Below are 17,265 nucleotides of genomic sequence, written 5' to 3'. Positions count from 1 at the left end.
ACCCGAATGCATACCTGAATGTATTCAGGTCTAGATTTTGAACCCGGACCCAACCTATCGGGTCCAAAAAGTTGGACCCATAGCCCTACCCGTCGGGTCCTTGGTTTGGTCGAGTCCATTGCTACTCTCACTATGAGCTTCCTTTTTTGTAGCCTACAATGGTGAGCAACAGAGAACTGCTTTTTGAGGGGTGGGCGATTAGAGAGAGAGAGAGAGAGACATTTGAGATCTAGAGAGAGCTATGTCTTTAAGAACTGAGAGAGGGAGAATTGTAAAGAGGGAGGATGGCGATGGGGTTTGGCTGTTTGAGGAACCAGAGGAAGACGAAAAGTATTGAAATGATTTTAGGGTTGGGGCTTTGGCCTTTGGGTCAACTAAAAATTCGGGTCTGGGTACTCGTCGGGTCGGGTATAACAGGACCCATACTCGGACCCAGAACAATTAGCGTATCCTTAATTAGTCCTGGACCCTACTAGTGGGTCCAAAACATGGACCCATTTCCAGACCCGTGTCAGGTATACCCAGTGGGTGTGGCTCTTGATATTGATAAGTCCAAAGTGAGGAGGGAAAACGACATATCTCGGCATATAGGATTTGAGGCACAATTACAGGAAGAAGGAATGATGGGCAGAGTACAAGATGTGGTGGCCCGCCCGGATTTTACGCCGGCACAATTGGAAGAGGGAAGGTTTTCTCCCTCAAAATTATCGGTTGCAGGTGTGCAGGCAGTGGTTTTGGATTCAAAATAGTGGGATTTCAGCTAGTTTCTCCTAGTTTCCGCTTTGGTGGGTGCAGGCCATCGTCTCGGTTTGTCTTTGGCCCTCCAATTTGTGTTAGTTTTGCTAGGAAAGATGTATCATCTGATGCACCGTCGTGCAACCGTCACTCTTCTCATAGGCCTTCCTTTGATCTTTCGACTATCAATCCTATGGCTATTGTGGTGATTGAGGAGGTTCAAAAGCACATGGTTTTGGAGGAAGGGAAATTTGTTCCTGAAGTGGTGGAAGGTGGTGGAGAAGCTGATTCTGATACTGATGCCTTGGTACAAGACTCTAGGGTAGCTAGGATGGAAGCCGATGATTCCACCTCTCTCAATGTTATCCGAGAAGAGGATAGACCTCTGCTTCTTCATATTGTTGCTGTAAACCCTTCGGTAGAAGCATGGAACTTTCATGCTCCAAAGGTAATGCCAGTTCAGATGAATCCAGAGGAGGTGGTTCAAGAAGACTCGAAAGGGGACGATGTTGCCTCAATTGTTTCTGATAGTGGGTTGGACTTTGATGTCCCAATTGGAGTGGTCTTCAAAGAAATTATAGAAAAGAAGAAGGCAGAAAACCAGGGGAAACAAGCTGTAGGAAAGGAGAAGCTTAGTGCTAGTGGGAAGACTCCTACCAAGGGGGAAAGACGAAACTTAAAGGCAAAAGCTCGATGAAGTGTACGAGATCATCTGCGAGGTTGCTGGCTCGGGGATTTCTGCCTACAGATGTTGCTGCTAAAAGAGTCATCATCCATGATGAACATGTTATTGAAGGGATATCTTCTTCCTCAGAATCGTCGGTGGCTATGGAAGAGGCATTGGATGAGGCCATGGAGGAAGCGTTGCTCCTGAAAGAAGCTTACTTTGGTACGAGCAGGGATGGCCTAGGTTCCTCCTCTGCTAAATTTTTTAATGATTATTCTTTCATGGAATATAAGAGGTTTGGGCGACCTCAAACGTAAGAAAGACGTCATATTTTTGGTTTGTAAGTTTAAGCCTATTGTTCTAATTCTGCAGGAAACCAAACTTCTAAGTCACAGTTTGTCTGGTGTCAATGAAGTTTAGGGTTCTGGGGTAGTAGATTTTGTGGGGATTGACTCGGTTGGGGTTTTTGGGGGACTATGGATTTTGTGGGATCCATCAGTATTACAGTCTTTTGCTTAGTTAAAAAAGAAAACTTTCTTGTGGTTGGTTTTGTGGGGCTAGATGCTAATTTTTAGTGGGGGTGGATCAATGTTTATGGACCCCAAATCTTTGCCCTAAATGAAATTTTTGTTAGTGACATGTTGGATTTCCTTCATCACTTTGACCATTCGATTTGTTTAGGGGGGGGTTTTAATTTTATTAGATGGCCAGATCAGAGTAGCCATGGTGGGCATATTATGTCATCTATACATCTTTTTAACATGTTTATTGAGTCCTATGCTTTACTAAACCTACCTATTTCAGGCACAGTCTTTACCTGGACTAATGGAAGTACTTCGAACTTGTCAATGTCTAAACTTGATAGGTTTTTAGTTTCAAGAGAGTGGTCAGATTTTTTTCGCTTTTGCTTCTATTAAAGCTTTACCTAAGCTTTCCTCTGCTCATAACCCTATTATGCTTAGCTCTAAAATTGTCTCTGTAGGACCTAAACCTTTTCGGCTCGAAATTGGATGGTTACAAGAGAAGGAAGTGATTGATATTATTAACAGCTCTTGGGAGAATATTATTTCCTTTGACTCGAACTCCACAAGAAGCTTTTAAATGTAAAGCATAAGGTTATTGTTTGGAAAAAAGAAAACAGGTATTATGTTAGAGGAAAAATTGAGGAAGTGTTAAGAAGCATAGAAGAGGTGGATTTAGTTGTGCAAAATTCTGGAGTTTTGTCTGAGGAGTTGGTAGTGGAGAGATGTTAAAAAACAAATGAGTTACATGAGCTTAGAAGGGTAGAAGATGTCTTTTGGAAACAAAAGTCTAGAGTGAAATGGTTGAAGGAGGGGGATCTAAATACCAAATTTTTTTATGCCATAGCGAATGCGTGCAATCCACAGAATGATGTTTCTGGTATGTTGATCCATGGAGTAGATATTGATGATAGCAATGGGATGTCTAATGCTAACATTAGTCATTTTCAAAAAACATTTTCTTTAGAGGTGATGTTTAGCCCTTGGTTAAATAGGGTAGAGTTCAAAGTTTTACTTTTAAATTTACTAACTTTTCTGGAGAGTGATGTCTCAATGGACGAGTTAAAAAAAACAGTGTTTTCTCTGCCAGGTAATAAGGCACCTGGCCTTGACGGATTTCCTTTAATATCTTTCCATAAGTTTTGGAATCTGATTAGTGGAGAGTTGTTGGAAATTGTTAGGGGTTTTTTTTAGTGGTAGTGCTGGGGTGGTGATTAAATTGGACATGGAAAAGATATATGACATGGTTGAATGAAGCATTCTTTTGAAAATTATGAAGAACATGGGCTTTGGTAAGAAATGGAGAAATTTGATTTATGGATGCTTATCCTCTGCACATTTTACCATTCTGTATAAAGGGCGCTCGACTGGTTTTTTAAGATGTCTTGGGGTCTTCGTCAAGGTGATCCTCTTTTCCTTTTTCTATTCACTATTTATGCAGAATACTTAAGCCTTCTTGTGAGAAATGTCTAAAGTAAGAGGCATCTTTCGGGCTTCCAGATGCCAAATGAGGGATACTGTATTTGTCATTTGCAATATGTAGATGATGCTATACTGTTTTGTGAGGCTGAGGTTGATCAGATTAACAATATTGCTATTCTCATGAGATGTTGTAATGTGGCCTTAGGTCTTAAGGTTAATTTTGAGAAAACTGTAGTGATTGACATTAATTGTAGTGATTCTGTGGTCCTGGAGATTGTTGAAATGTTGGGATGTAAGGTGGATAATTTTTCAATCACGTATTTGGGTATGCCAATATCGGATGGTCGACTCCCGTTGGCTGTTTGGGATAAAGTTATCCAAAGGATCCAAGTAAAACTTGATATGTGGAAATATAAAAACCTTTATTTGGGGAGAAAGATAACTTTGGTAAAGGCGTATTTGTTGAACTTACCAATATACCAAATGTCTATTTCGTGGATCCCTTCATCGGTGGCTAGGAAAATAGAAACTTTAGTGATGAACTTTCTATGTGGTTCCTTTGTGGACAATAAAAAGGACCATTTTCTTAGATGAGATAGGGTGTGCAAACCTAAAAAGGAGGGTGGTTTAGGAATAAAGAAAATTAAACTTGTAAACCAAGCCTTACCCTATACATGGTGGTGGAGAAGTTTAAATTTCAAAAATCAACTTTGGTGTAAAGTGATTGCCTCGAAGTATGGAGATGATAGATTTAGAATGTGGGTTGGATCGAGGAATGGTACTAGGGGGATGTCTCACTGCTAGAGATCTATTCAATCTTGTAAATCTTTGATTCACAAGGACATCCGATGGACTTTGGGTGATGGAAGCAATATCTCTTTTTGATACCACAAATGGTTAGGTTCATCAACTTTGAAATATGTTTTCCCACTTGTGTTTCAAATGATGGATAACCTCAATGTTGTTATTGTTGATTCCTTTGAGATAAGGGGTAATCAGGTTGTGTGGAATATTAATCTTTCCTACAATAGAATTTCGGATCACCTCTTTTTTGAATTTTTTGGTTTGTTGATATTATTGAATGAAGTATATATCCCTCAAAATGCATTGATGAGGTTGTTTAGGATATTGATAAAGATGAAATTTATTCGGTTAAGTTAATGTATCAGTTGTTGTTCCATGATCGATGGAGGTGGTTCATACCTGAAGTTGCCATTATTTGGAATTGGCCTTTATCACTTAAGGTGCAAGCATTCTTATGGCTGCTAGTGCAAGATAAGGTATCAATTATTGATAATCTCATCAAGAAAGGGAAGATCCTGCCGAATATCTATCTCATGCGTAAGGGTGATGGTGAAACATATGCTCATTTGTTTCTCTATTGTCCATTTACATTTAGACTTTGGTGTTGGTTTTTTGCTCAGCTTGGGATGACGATGGTTATGCCTTCAAAAGTTGAGTGGATAGTTTCAAACTTCTCGCTCTCTTTTTTACCGCAAACAGGTGTGGTGATCTGGCAAATCATGAGAGGTGTGATTTTGTGGGATGTGTGGAAAGAAAGAAATAGGAGCGGGTTTGATGGGATAAGTTTGTCCTTTGAAAGAATTTTAGAGAAGATCTTGTACACAATATGACCATATCTATCGGTTACAAAAGTTGGGCAAGATATATTGGAAGTAGATATTAGGAGAAACTTACCGAACCTTTTTCAAATGGCTTTATCAAATGTAGGCCCAAGGGAAGATGGATGCCCCAATGAGAGGAGCCTTTAAACTCAATTTTGATGGCAGCTCGTTAGGAAACCCTGATTTAGCGGGCTTTGGAGGAGTGGTTAGAGACTGGGATGGAATTATTGTTTTTACTTTTGCAGGTCCTCTTGAGGAAAAAACGTAAATTATATAGAATTACATGCACTTCTTTATGGCTTGAAATTTTTTGTAGCTAGGAATTTAGCTCCTTTTTGTGTTATTAAAGGACATTCTTTAAATGTCATCAAGTGGTGGAAAGGGGAGCAGAAGTCGTATTGGAAGATGAGATCTGTGCTGCTACAGATCCTGGACTTATTAGACCTTTTAACTTCTCTTTTGTACATGTTTTTCGGGAAGCCAATATGTTGGCAGATTTTTTTACAAAAAGGGGTACTTTTTTAGCTGAGACAGTTGTATCCGACTTTGTAATTTCCTTTTATCTTCCTTCTAATAAAGTCTTTGAAATCCTATAAAAAGAAATTTGGTTAAGGTACAAAGGGGTATTTTGGGCAAAACCCAATCTCCCACCTCAGTGAGATATGAATGCCCTAATGCCCTAATGTATTATCTCACAAAACTTGAGATGAAAATGCCCTAATGCATTATCTCACAAAAATCGAGATCAAACGATCACTGGTTTGTCCACCATTGCATTGCACATTGACATAGACATAGTCTGCATTTACATCAATGTGGTTTGCAGTGTCCGGAGAACCATGAACCAAAATGAGCCCTACTTTGGCCTATAATTCAATTATGGCTCAGAAGATTCCCAAGGCTGGATCTTGTTTTGAATGAAGTTTCTTAGGGTTTTGAATTAAACAAAAAAGAGAATATATTAGGGTTACTGTCAATATTTTGAGATGCTAGACTAGCATTCATGGCAATTTCCATTGTTTTGTTTTTTTTGGGTGAATAATTTCTCGTAAGTTTTAGGAAAGCATGGTCTGAGAAGTTGAAGAAAGATAACCCCTAGGTTTAGGATCTCAGTTAAGTTGGTCCTAGTACATTTTAGATATAGACGACTAAAAAATCAATCCAAGGATCTCTAGACCTGAGATTCAAAGATAATTAGGACTTAGAATCACAAAATTTGAAGCCACAGGACCCTAACAGACCCTAGAGGCTCGAAGAAATATTTGGGGCCTTTTGGATGTCATCTTGGGCTGTCAACATGGTATATATCAGTGATATGTGACCTCGTCGTGTAGCATGTTGACAACAATGCATGTTGAGACTAAAATGGAACTTTTGATTGACAAATTGTATTTTGCCCATAACTTTCACACAGAGGATCCAAATTCGAGTAACTCTTAGATTGTTGGAAAGCCTACGACTTCCTATACAATTTAGAATCAAATTTGACGCAATTCTAAAGCTGCCATTATGTTTGGACTTTAAATGGTCAGTTTCAAGGTTTTTGGCCATCAAGTTGGTGCATGGGGTAGTTTTCTAAGTTTGTTAGGATTGAAGGTGGTCTAGGATATTATGTAAATGTATTTTATAAATTTAAAGGTCTAGATTTTAAGGTTTAAGGCACCTAGGAGGACCCTTAGCCAAAGTGAGATGCCTACAATTTGTTCAACCTAAACAATCTTTTGAGGCACCTCTAGAATGACTATGCTGATTTTTCCATTTTATGTCGGTTGCTAGGTTGATAAGGTCTCATCCACCAAAAACTTACCTAATGCTCTAGTGTTTTGCTTGAGAGAACAAGAGTACATTTCAGTCCCATAAAACCATAAAATCTTTTGACTGTTTATATCCATGCCTACCTTTTCCTTGATGTCATGCAGGAGAAGGCAAGTCTAGCCGAGTAGCTCATTTATTAAGGAATTCAGGAAAGGGCTCGAGCTTGTTTAGTATATGACTAATTATCTATGCTTATTTATTTTAAATATATTTTAGAAAAGTGTTATATGTGCTAGAGGATGCACTTGATTTGTTTCCCAAGGCATAATCATCCATCCCAAAGATAGATTAAATTGTGGTCCCTCCCAAAAAAATTAAAATGAATGGTTTAAATATTTCCTTCAAAAAATATATCATTTTAATTTTTAATTTTTTTTATTTTTATATATTAATATCCATGTTAGAGAATACAAATTCCTCAAAAATTAGGGCCAAATCTATTTCAAGAACGGATTATTAAGAGGGGTACATTTCTACATATGTGTCCAACGACTTGTAGAATCCATGTCCATATATTTTATATAATTAGTAGTATATATTAATATCACATTTATACATCATCGTCACACCTTGAGCTTGGTTTGGACATGCTCAAGCTTGCTTGCATGATTAAAGGATAAACTTGAGTTTGGCTTGAGCCATAACACATAGCTTGAGCTTGGTTTGATTAAGGGCAGTTAAGCTTGAAGTTGGTTTCATTTTGCATGTTTATGTAAGCATGCCAGTCATTAACAAGCAATTAATAGAGCCACAACAAACTTACAAACAAGCCAAGCATAAGCCGCTATAATGCGAGGTATATTTCACATTTATACATGTAAATTTGAAATATACTTTGCATTATGGCGACTCATGTTTGTAAGTTTGATGCGGCTCGATTAATTGCTTCTTTATGGCTGGCATGCTTACATGAACATGCGAAACCAACCTCAAACTTAACAATCCTTAATCAAACCAAGCTCAAGCTATGTGGTTTAGGCTCAAACCAAGCATGAGTCATGCTCAAACCAAACTTACGTTTATCCTTTAATCATGCAAGCAAGCTTGACCATGTCCACAGTTGACTGAGCTCTTCAGGGAGAAGAGTGCTCAATGGAAGCCTGTATTTCTTCAAGTGTTCGCCCCTTTGTTTCCGGAACCAGCTTGGCAGCAAATAACACAGTCGCCCCACAAACTCCTGTGTATATGAAGAATGTGCCTGAAACAAACATTACCACAACCCACTATGAATGGGAGAGTATAACTTACTCGGTGGAAATTATGTGTTTTTTTTGGGATTTAACGTTGTAAATCATGTCTCAAAATAAATAAGATGTTTGTTTCAAAATGCCTGTGTTTTGAAAATGTTAACATTTTGGTATCAATAAACACCTTTTTGCTATCAATCTGGGATATGTGTTTTTCACTAGAATTTGTTGTTTCAGGTTTGAAGTCCAAAACACGTGCAAGCATTTCCGTAAATTTGCCCCACTTGTATTGCAGACCACATAACAAAAATATATGTGCTTATTTAGGATCTCAAACAATTGAGAGAGCTATGCCTAGGTAATTTTAGGTGTGGCTCCAATATGCAATAAGATGAAAGAAAGTAAACTTTGGTGGGTTGACAATGTGCAGCTACGTAGTACAACATCTATTATGGGGTACATATTTGTTCAAGCAAAAGGCTCAAAAAGGGCAAAAGGTAGGCCCAAAAATACATAGTTGGAAGTAGTGAAAAAAGATATGGGGACTTGTAGCCTCACTGAAGGTATGACCATTGATAAATGGGAATAGCAGACCAATATTTGTGTAGTCGATTCCGAATAGTTGAGAAAAGGCTCTGATGCTGATGATGAAAACTTTATGGATAATTTGACCACCTCAATAATTTTTAAATGGATTTTGACCATTCTTTTCAAGATTTATTGCATCATTTTCTTCCTTTTAGAAGGATATACTAGTACTTTTGCCAAGATTTACTTATGGAGTCCTTCCATTATTCAGGAACAGCCCAAGTCAATAATAGTGGCAGCTAGGTTTCTACAGTTTTGAACCTCCCCGACAGTCTGACGTGCAAGGGCTGATTGGCATTTGTCCTCCCCTCAAATCAGTAATATTTATATATATATACATCTATATAAAAGAAAAATAAAAGTTTGAGTTGATGAAGAGGAAACACATACTCTTTACTTTCCCTTGTTGCATCAAAGAATCATGTAGATTTGCAAAAATGTAGCAAACCTAAAAAAAATTTAGTTTTTACTTATGAGTGCATATACTATGTTACAAAGGGAGTATCGCTGTATATCTACTCCCTTAGTCATAAGGCCATACTTCAAGCTGAATTTATGGGAACCGCCTAACAATCACTAGATGATTATTTTTAAAATAAAACATTTGAATTTCACATTTTTTGACACTTGGGCACTTAGGTCTCGTCCGTCAAAATTGGACGGTCTCTGTTCAGTCTTGATATATTATTTTTTTTCTAGTACACAATTCAATTTGGAAACTTTATCAAATGAGGTTAGTCTATGCGTGAAAGAGGTTACATCCCCAAAATTTGGACTCCTAAAATTACTTCCATATTGAATTTTACTCGAGGGAATAAATAGACAGCCGCGGATGTATAAAAATTATTTGGCTTTACTTATAGGAGTTGTTGATACTTAATGCATAAAATAGCATATTGCAAAATTATCTAAATTGTGGCAACAATATCTTAAAGGCATGGATATCATGCCTCCAAGACCAATTACCATACACCCAATTGTTACTTAATTCAATCAAAGGTGTATCATATACATTACACCACAGGGGCATGCACCACATGTTCCCAGTGACTGGCATCAAATAATCCCTGCACCTCGGGAAATGTCAGTCATGAGGCGCTAGGACTAATATCCATCATCCATCCTAGGGACATGATGGATGAAACCCTGGTTTACCATATACCATACACCAATGATGTACGTTCAATTCCCTGCAAGAACTTTCATCTACATTTTTCTCCTCTAATCAACTTGCATGTAAATTAGACAGTAAGAGAGGGTTTTCTTATTTCTTTCTTTGAAACCTGATTTGCTCCAGCTCATGAGGGAGCTGTAGGTAATTGTGATGACCCAAGAACCGAACCAGTGTGTGAAGTTCACGAGGCTCCCGGCTGATCCCCTCACATTGATGGGGAATATCTGCATTGAGATAGCTTTTCAGATAAGAATGTTAATAGGCCTCTCTCTCAAGTACACACGTGCACACGCTTGCGCATGCATGCATATCGTTCATGCTTTTGAAGCTCACCTCAGACATTATAATGTATGGTATCCCACCCATGCCCAATGCGACCGATGTCTCAAAAACCTTAAATCAATCACACAAAGAAATGGCTGTCTCAGATTCATCACACAATATGTATCACCTATCATTTTAAAAGAATTCTCTTCAGAAACTTTACCAGGATGCCAGAAAGTGCTAGTATTGGGGAAATTTTTTCTGATTGATCAAGGTCCTGTTTCACAGAAATGACTTAAGATTATTGTTCAGTAAATCTGACGCTCTTTATGTTTGAAAATGAGTAAGAAAAGAAACCATTAATGTTAAAATGCTTGGATTTGGCTTTTTCTACTTTACCTTAAGCACAAATGATATTGCAGTGAAAAGGCAACCTATGCATGTCCCTGTTGCAGATATCTGAACTCATAATATTTCACCATGAGCCATCCATATACCCAAAATCCTCTTTAGTCACAGCCCAGCAAATTATCATTGGGAAAGTACCTATAACCCTGTGGACTATGAAAACCATAGTCCATTGGGTCAACACCATCCACAGAAATGATGGAGAAAGTGGAATCCATCACTGTCTATGTGGAAATGAAAAGTCAGTACATAACAGACTTCCCATATTTGATTATAATACACTTTCCCGTCTCTAATTTTTTCAATTTATTTTCTTCTGTATAATATTCTTACCATTAGAAGAGGCCGCCTTCCATAGCTATCCATCAGAAGTGCACCGACTGATGATGCTGGAACCTGATAAACCAAGGCAATTTTTAGAAGTTCACCGGTCAAGATGGAGTTAGATAGGTCCATACTATAAATAGAAATGGAAGACCTGCATAACAGCCAGCAAGATAGTGCCAACTGTACTTGAGAATCCTGAAAACATATAAAACGAATTAGAAAATTCCATTCAATTGGTTATTAAAGACAGATATCATGGCAAAAATACAGGAAATAGTGCATGTTACCTGCAGAAACAAATGTTTCACTGGCATAGAAACTGATTGCATTCATTCCACCAAATTGTTGCAGGGAAATAAGGCCAACTCCTACCTAATTATTGAAATATTTAAGATTTTGAGAAAGACATCAGGGAATTGAATAATAGTTGGATGAGGAAGTTGAAGGTTAATAATGAGAAGGATTGTTGGGGTTCTAGTAACTTAAAGCTATTATAGCTTTGAAGTATGGAAGGTATACAATGATCAAATTAACCATGGGAAAACCATAACCATGAGATCATTGCTGTCCATTGAAATGGATAGTCAGGAAATGAATTAATTGGCAGGCCCCGCTCTCTGTATCCATTCGTCATATCAATAATGGTGATGTCCCCTTGAACTATGGTTAGGTTTATTGTCCACTTGCTATATACACACGTACATATTAGAAAGATTAAGAACAAAATACCCAATCTTTTGTCATATAATACAAAACAAGAACAATATATTCAAGATGACCCTGATGGGCTTAGGATTTAAGGTTGCTCACAGTGAGTGGATACACGTATTTCCTTTGGAACAAGTCTAGCGGTTTGGCCTGTGGAAGGCTATCAATAATTTTGATGGAGTCCTGTACGATAGTGGCCTTCTATTACATATTTGTAGAATTTACATATTCATTAAAAGTTTATAATGTACACTAAGAAGCAAAAGATTACAAACTTCAATGTCAGCTGCTTCTTTAGAAATATTGGCATCCTTCCCCCGTAGTCTCTGCAATGCTAGTTCACATTCACTTTGCTTTCCAACTTTTGCCTGCAGCATGATTTTTCATTGGTTATTTTATGTTTTCAAGAAATGTTGATTATCTCCGAAATGGATGTAACATGAGATGAACACATTTGAGAATTCTGACAAACCAGCCATCTAGGAGATTCCGGAATTAAAATGAGACCTAGTTGTAGCATCAAGGATGGAATTATCCCTGCACAAGAAATGGCAAATAAAATTGGTAAAAACTTAAATACACAAAAACCTTCATTTACGCACCAACTCTAGTGTATTTCAGTCCCCAACTTTTGGTTTCTCAATATATCTTCCTAACCTGAGTGTAATTCATCTTTGAGCTGGGACCAAAAATATCTGATTGAGTCATGACTCATGAGACATAACTGCTTCTTTTACCCCACTAGTTATGCATTGATTTTCAACTGATCTACAGGGGTCTTTTGTCTAATTTGCCAAGATCTCTGTGGCCTCTAAAAGAACAAGTGGCTATTCTGGACTCCTAAAACCAAAAGTGAAGATATTTTTAGGGAAAGTATACTATAATCAAATCAACAGACTATGGGAACATGATGGTCCATTGAGTAATTGTTGTCCATTAATCTGATTTGTGTGTGTGAGAGAGAGAGAGAGAGAGACCACCATTGGGATGTCGTCATGTTCTAGCAGCTCCCACTCTCGCACAATCATCCTCCATCATTTCAATGGGCGATCATGACTCAATGGAGTATTGCTTTCCCATAGACCTTTGGATGACTGTCTAGTTTCCCTTATTTATGAGGATATCAGGAACATGAAATACATACCATTTCATTCATATAGAGAGAAATGTACCAGTTAAAGTAAGTGTACGCCAGGTCAAAATTGTTCCTAGTAAGTACACAGTTGAGATTCCAAAACCGACCATTAGCTGCATAATAAACAGGAGCTGAGATTATGACCTTTCTTGTCCATAGCCCAAAAGAGACTTTTCTACCTATTATCTTACTTGATTCATTGTTCCGAGACCTCCTCTAAGGTCCTTGGGTGCTACCTCAGCTATGTACACTGGAACCTGGGGAGTGATGTGATTAAAAATTTTATGATCAAAGCAATGGTGATTATGGACTAGACACAATTTTGTAATTGCCAGAGATTTAATGACAATATCTAGGGTATTTTTGAGGATACCACATAAGAGAAAACACCGATTCCATATCCCACAGATAGTCTTCCAAGATCTAGAATCCATGCATCCTTTCACAGCAAAAAGAGTTAAGAACATAAGATGTCCTTCTGGATTCCATTTAGAACAATGTAAACAATGGTACAATGCAATGGACCATGGAAAGATCACAGTTCATCAGGTCAAGAGTGAGACGCACCAGAACAAGACACAACCTCAATGGTTGGTTCCACTCTCTCTCCATCAGCGCGTATCATGTCAATCAACAGGGAAAACTAATATACTATATTGCTTTCCATTATCAATTGGATTACAATATACTTTCCCTAAGAATAATCACATTTTTGTACAAATGGGCCATTTCATTTTTGAAAGGTCAATATGTAGAGCCATTTTTATGGACCTACTAATTACAGTCTAAATTAAAGAGCAGAACTACAGAAGGTTGTTTATTTCTACAACTACTATATTTTTTTGACAAATATCAAAACTTCCACTTGTTCTGAACCAAGACAACAGACCTTAGAAACGCCAGTCGCTACCCATCCCGTGAGGCAAAAGATGGCTGCTATTCTCATTGCCTACTTATAAAAACAGTTAATTAGCATAAAAGTTCCTAAGACTTCAGGAAACCAATTGAATCTGATCGCTTGATATGTTCACAATGCAATTGAGCTCACCCCTTTTCGACCAGTGTAATCGGCTAGGCTCCCGCACATTAGCGCCCCAACCATTGCACCAATTGTCAAGATGGATGCAAAAACAGAGTACTGCACACAAACAAACAAACTAACAAAAAACTGAAAATTCCAACTCTGGCCAGTGTATAAAAGGAAAAAGACAAGCAGAATCTTTAATGCATAAATATCACAAGTGCAAAAGTGACTTTGGCTTAAAACGTGAAGTTTGAAAAAAAGGCTTAGACACCATAGTTATGTCATATAACGGACTTTGGCTCTAAGCCTGTTGACTGTTATAACAGTTGTTATAATGGTTCATCGTGTCTCTCTTTGAAACCAAAATAACATAATATAATAATGTTACGTTGATATTGGCCAATGGCCATTGTAACACACCCTTAAAGCGTGCTGTTATAACATCCGTTGTAACGGTTTTTAGAACCATTTAAGGTTTTTTTTAGGAAGAAATGTCCATACAAGAGAAGCCAACTCTCAAAAAGAAAAGACGACAAAATACTGCAAAACACCTGGTCACTGGCCTATTTTTGCCGATTATGGCAGAAAATAAGTATGAAATTTATCCTTTCAGATAAAAAGTTCATTTAAAGTTTTAAAATAAATCCTAAGAAACTAAAACATGGAGTTTCTGGTTTATTTCTGCCAAATTTAGTCAACTCTTGTTTGAAAATATGACTTTCTTTTTTTTGCTTTCTTTTTCTTTTTCTCTATTTTTTTACAAATTTCAAACAGTTGACTAAGTTTCATCACAAAAATATGGTTTTAAGTAACAACTAAAATTTTTATTTAAAATTTATCAAAATATCAATTAGAGATCACTGTTTAACATCTTACATATTTACAACTATAAGCAATGATTTCATGCAACAATTGTATAGTAATATGATGCAATAACTTTTAAAAACAGCTTATGGCCATTTGTTTGATTCAAAATTTGAAATATACCCTCTTTTCATTCTAATGAACGATCACAAAAAACAATAAATTGAAAACACAATCTAGAAAGTATTTTTTTAGCCCAATTATCATATGCCGTTTATTTTGGTGAGATGCTAAGATCTTGGGCATAGAATGATTTTTTTATTTCCAATTTTTTGGATGACTTTATTATCGTTAGATGAATAATATTTTTTTTAAAAAAGAATGATTTTGAGTTTATAAAGGCTAAGATCTTGAAATTCATAAAATAAATGGTCTAGATTCATTTTTTGGAGGGTACTCGTTTTGACTAAATTTGGGGTTCAAGTTGAACTTACAAACGTTGCATTGAATCATGCTCTACAACTATTCCAACAAATGATTTTGATGAGTATTTTAGAATTAAATAAAAAATATTTCAAAAATGTTAAATGCTTCATCTCTCATACAAATTTTGTTAAGCTTCCTAAAAGGCTAAAACTAAATACAGAACAGGAGATTAGTGAACATTACCTCATATAATGAGAGGCCAAGTTCATTCCTAATCGCTGATTGTGTTGGAGACGAAAAACCCAACTGTGTAAACCGCCATTATAGTAAAAAAAAACAAAAAAAAATCCCCCCAAAAGGCAAAAAAAAAGCTTGAAACCTCTGCAAAATGAGGACAATGGGCATTATAGAAAGCTCAGTCACCAAGATCACTTACTGCACAACCAAATTGAAAAGAACCACAAACTGCAACAAAGGTGCTGAGAAGAACCATCAAAACGGATCCTTCTTTGTCGCCATTTGAGCAACTGCTACTCGCCGCTTCGGAGATGAGGGGCTGCTTTATCTCAGGTTTCTGAATGCCATACCCTCCTTCCAATCCTCTGTTCGTCAACATTGTAGAGAGACTTTTAGTGATAGAATTCAGGGGAGGAAGAAGACACTTTAAGAGAGAAAATCAATACAGAGATCTGGAGCTGTAGCAGACCACGACTTCAAGCTACTGCGATTACCGAATAAAACCATAAACTAATCAAAATTGACGGGGCAAATAATGCACCAGAAACGTAGCTTTTATGCAAAAGACGTTTCGTGCAGGGGCGGGCCTGCATGCGGCCCCTCGTTCGCATGCTACCCACGCCGAGCTTGCTCCCGGATATAATGACAGGGTGCAATCTGCACCGTCCAACTAAATAGGGTGGGGGCGGATACCTGGCCCATATGCAGCAAAAAAATGTTATCTTAAAATTTAGGAATGGAAAATTTATTAATGAGTCAGCAGGTGCAAGAACCTACTCATAGGGCTGAAATGACTTTAGATATTTTGAGTAAAAAAATTTACACTTTAAATATTAAAAGTTTTATTCATTTTTTATATTAATAATCATTTTAACTTAAATCATGAATCTTTAAAATTTTAGATTAAAAATCCATTTTTAAGATATTTATTTTTTATATTAATAATCATTTTAACTTAAATCATGAATCTCTAAAATTTTAGATTAAAAATCCATTTTTAAGATATATTTAAGTACGGGCTTGTATATACACAATATAAATGGGCGGACTCATAGAAATCCCATCTTTTACAAAATTATCATACGGCTCCAAAGATTCAAATTACTCTTATTAATGAAGGAGAGTTTAAGCATTCTAAGGGTATTTGGATAATTTTGACTCACTTAAGTGGCTAAATTTAAAATATGAAAGTATCCCTTGTTGCTCGGGGGAGGGAAAATAGCCATGAAAGACATGCAAATGAGATTTTTTAAATACTGTAGTGATATTGTAGGATAATTAAACACGTTAATGATATTTTTCCATTCAAAATTGCGGATTTAGATTGAGAAGATTTGGTACTCACTCGGTCGACTTCTTGGAGCTGCTAAACAACTTTTTTTTTTTCTTTTTTTTTAAGGAAAATTATTTTATGTGGGCTAAACTGTATTTCTACAATATGCGGTCCAATGGTATAAAGCATCAATCTTAATGATGGATGCAAATAGGTAGTCTTTCTAAAAACAAGTATAACTATCGGTCCAAATGTTTTTTTTTAATATAAATATTATTTCTAGTTTTCAAATTGTTTTTTTTTTCATATTCATGATTTTCATGTTAAAATTATATATTTTTTAAAAATTAAGATCAAATTATATTTTAAAAATATATTTATTGGCAAGCCCGTATTTCTGTAGTAAAAATCGTGTCCTTTTTTCTAATAAAGGAGAATTGTTGTATGTGTGAGGGAATGTATTTCTACATTTACGTCCTCCAAGGATAAAACATCCCTCTGAAAGATAGATACACATGTGTGGTCCCTCTAAAAAACGTTAAAACTAATGGTCCACATATCTTCTTTATGAAATTATTTTTTTTTAAAAAAAATTATTTATTTTTAAGACAATTATAGATGGGAGGGCTTTTTTTGGGACTCCGCCCATATATGGGGTGTATGTGACCCCTAATCTCAATCATCACATATGAGTAGATGGTTGAGATGGCTTGAGTCAAAGGGTCACAAGTTAGCACTTAACCGTCAGCTCTTGATCAGACGGCTTATAGGTTTTATTTTTTATTTTTATTCTACAAATAATTTTGAAGAAAAATTGAGACATGCATATATCTAACAAGGGCACACATGATAAAAATATTAAAAAAATATTTTTTATGATAAAAAATTACTAGAATACCCTTGGAAATTTTCCTTTTGGCCATTT

At 36.6% G+C, this 17,265-nt stretch overlaps 1 protein-coding gene across 29 annotated transcripts; it reads right to left on the bottom strand.

Annotated features, from left to right (window-relative positions):
* Positions 1–7,714: 7,714 nt before the first annotated feature.
* On the bottom strand, positions 7,715–15,764 carry LOC18428907 (sugar transporter ERD6-like 5). 29 transcript variants are annotated; one of them, XM_020664085.2, is made up of 19 exons: positions 15,562–15,685; positions 15,267–15,432; positions 15,074–15,136; positions 13,625–13,714; positions 13,466–13,525; positions 12,950–13,015; positions 12,768–12,833; positions 12,614–12,689; positions 11,914–11,978; positions 11,717–11,809; positions 11,544–11,642; positions 11,021–11,105; positions 10,885–10,928; positions 10,740–10,802; positions 10,398–10,457; positions 10,222–10,275; positions 10,068–10,127; positions 9,844–9,958; positions 7,715–7,983 (listed from the first exon to the last, which is right to left on the bottom strand). In XM_020664085.2, exons 2-19 carry the CDS (start codon positions 15,321–15,323, stop codon positions 7,859–7,861), a joined length of 1,341 nt encoding a protein of 446 aa, XP_020519744.2. In that variant the 5' UTR covers positions 15,324–15,432; positions 15,562–15,685; the 3' UTR covers positions 7,715–7,858. The 29 variants fall into 29 exon arrangements, 27 of the variants coding, with proteins under 27 accessions (XP_020519744.2, XP_088719357.1, XP_020519743.2 ...); XM_088863231.1 differs by having other exon boundaries at positions 11,544–11,624; XM_020664084.2 differs by having other exon boundaries at positions 15,514–15,680.
* Between the last annotated feature and the right edge of the window lie 1,501 nt (positions 15,765–17,265).

The sequence above is a fragment of the Amborella trichopoda genome, chromosome 3, assembly GCF_054954075.1.
Source record: "Amborella trichopoda isolate Santa Cruz 75 chromosome 3, AtrichopodaSantaCruz75HAP2 v2.0, whole genome shotgun sequence".
NCBI classification, from domain to species: domain Eukaryota; kingdom Viridiplantae; phylum Streptophyta; class Magnoliopsida; order Amborellales; family Amborellaceae; genus Amborella; species Amborella trichopoda.
Note: the sequence above shows the minus strand (reverse complement) of the source record. Positions and strands in the feature narration are given on the sequence as shown.

Coding starts and splice junctions, on each gene's coding strand:
- LOC18428907 (XM_020664079.2), bottom strand. CDS start 15,446: ATGTTGACGAACAGAGGATTGGAAGGAGGGTATGGCATTCAGAAACCT. Junction 13,526..13,624: donor ATTACACTGGTCGAAAAGGG/GTGAGCTCAATT, acceptor TTTTATAAGTAG/GCAATGAGAATAGCAGCCAT. Junction 12,834..12,949: donor TCGGTGTTTTCTCTTATGTG/GTATCCTCAAAA, acceptor ATCACTCCCCAG/GTTCCAGTGTACATAGCTGA.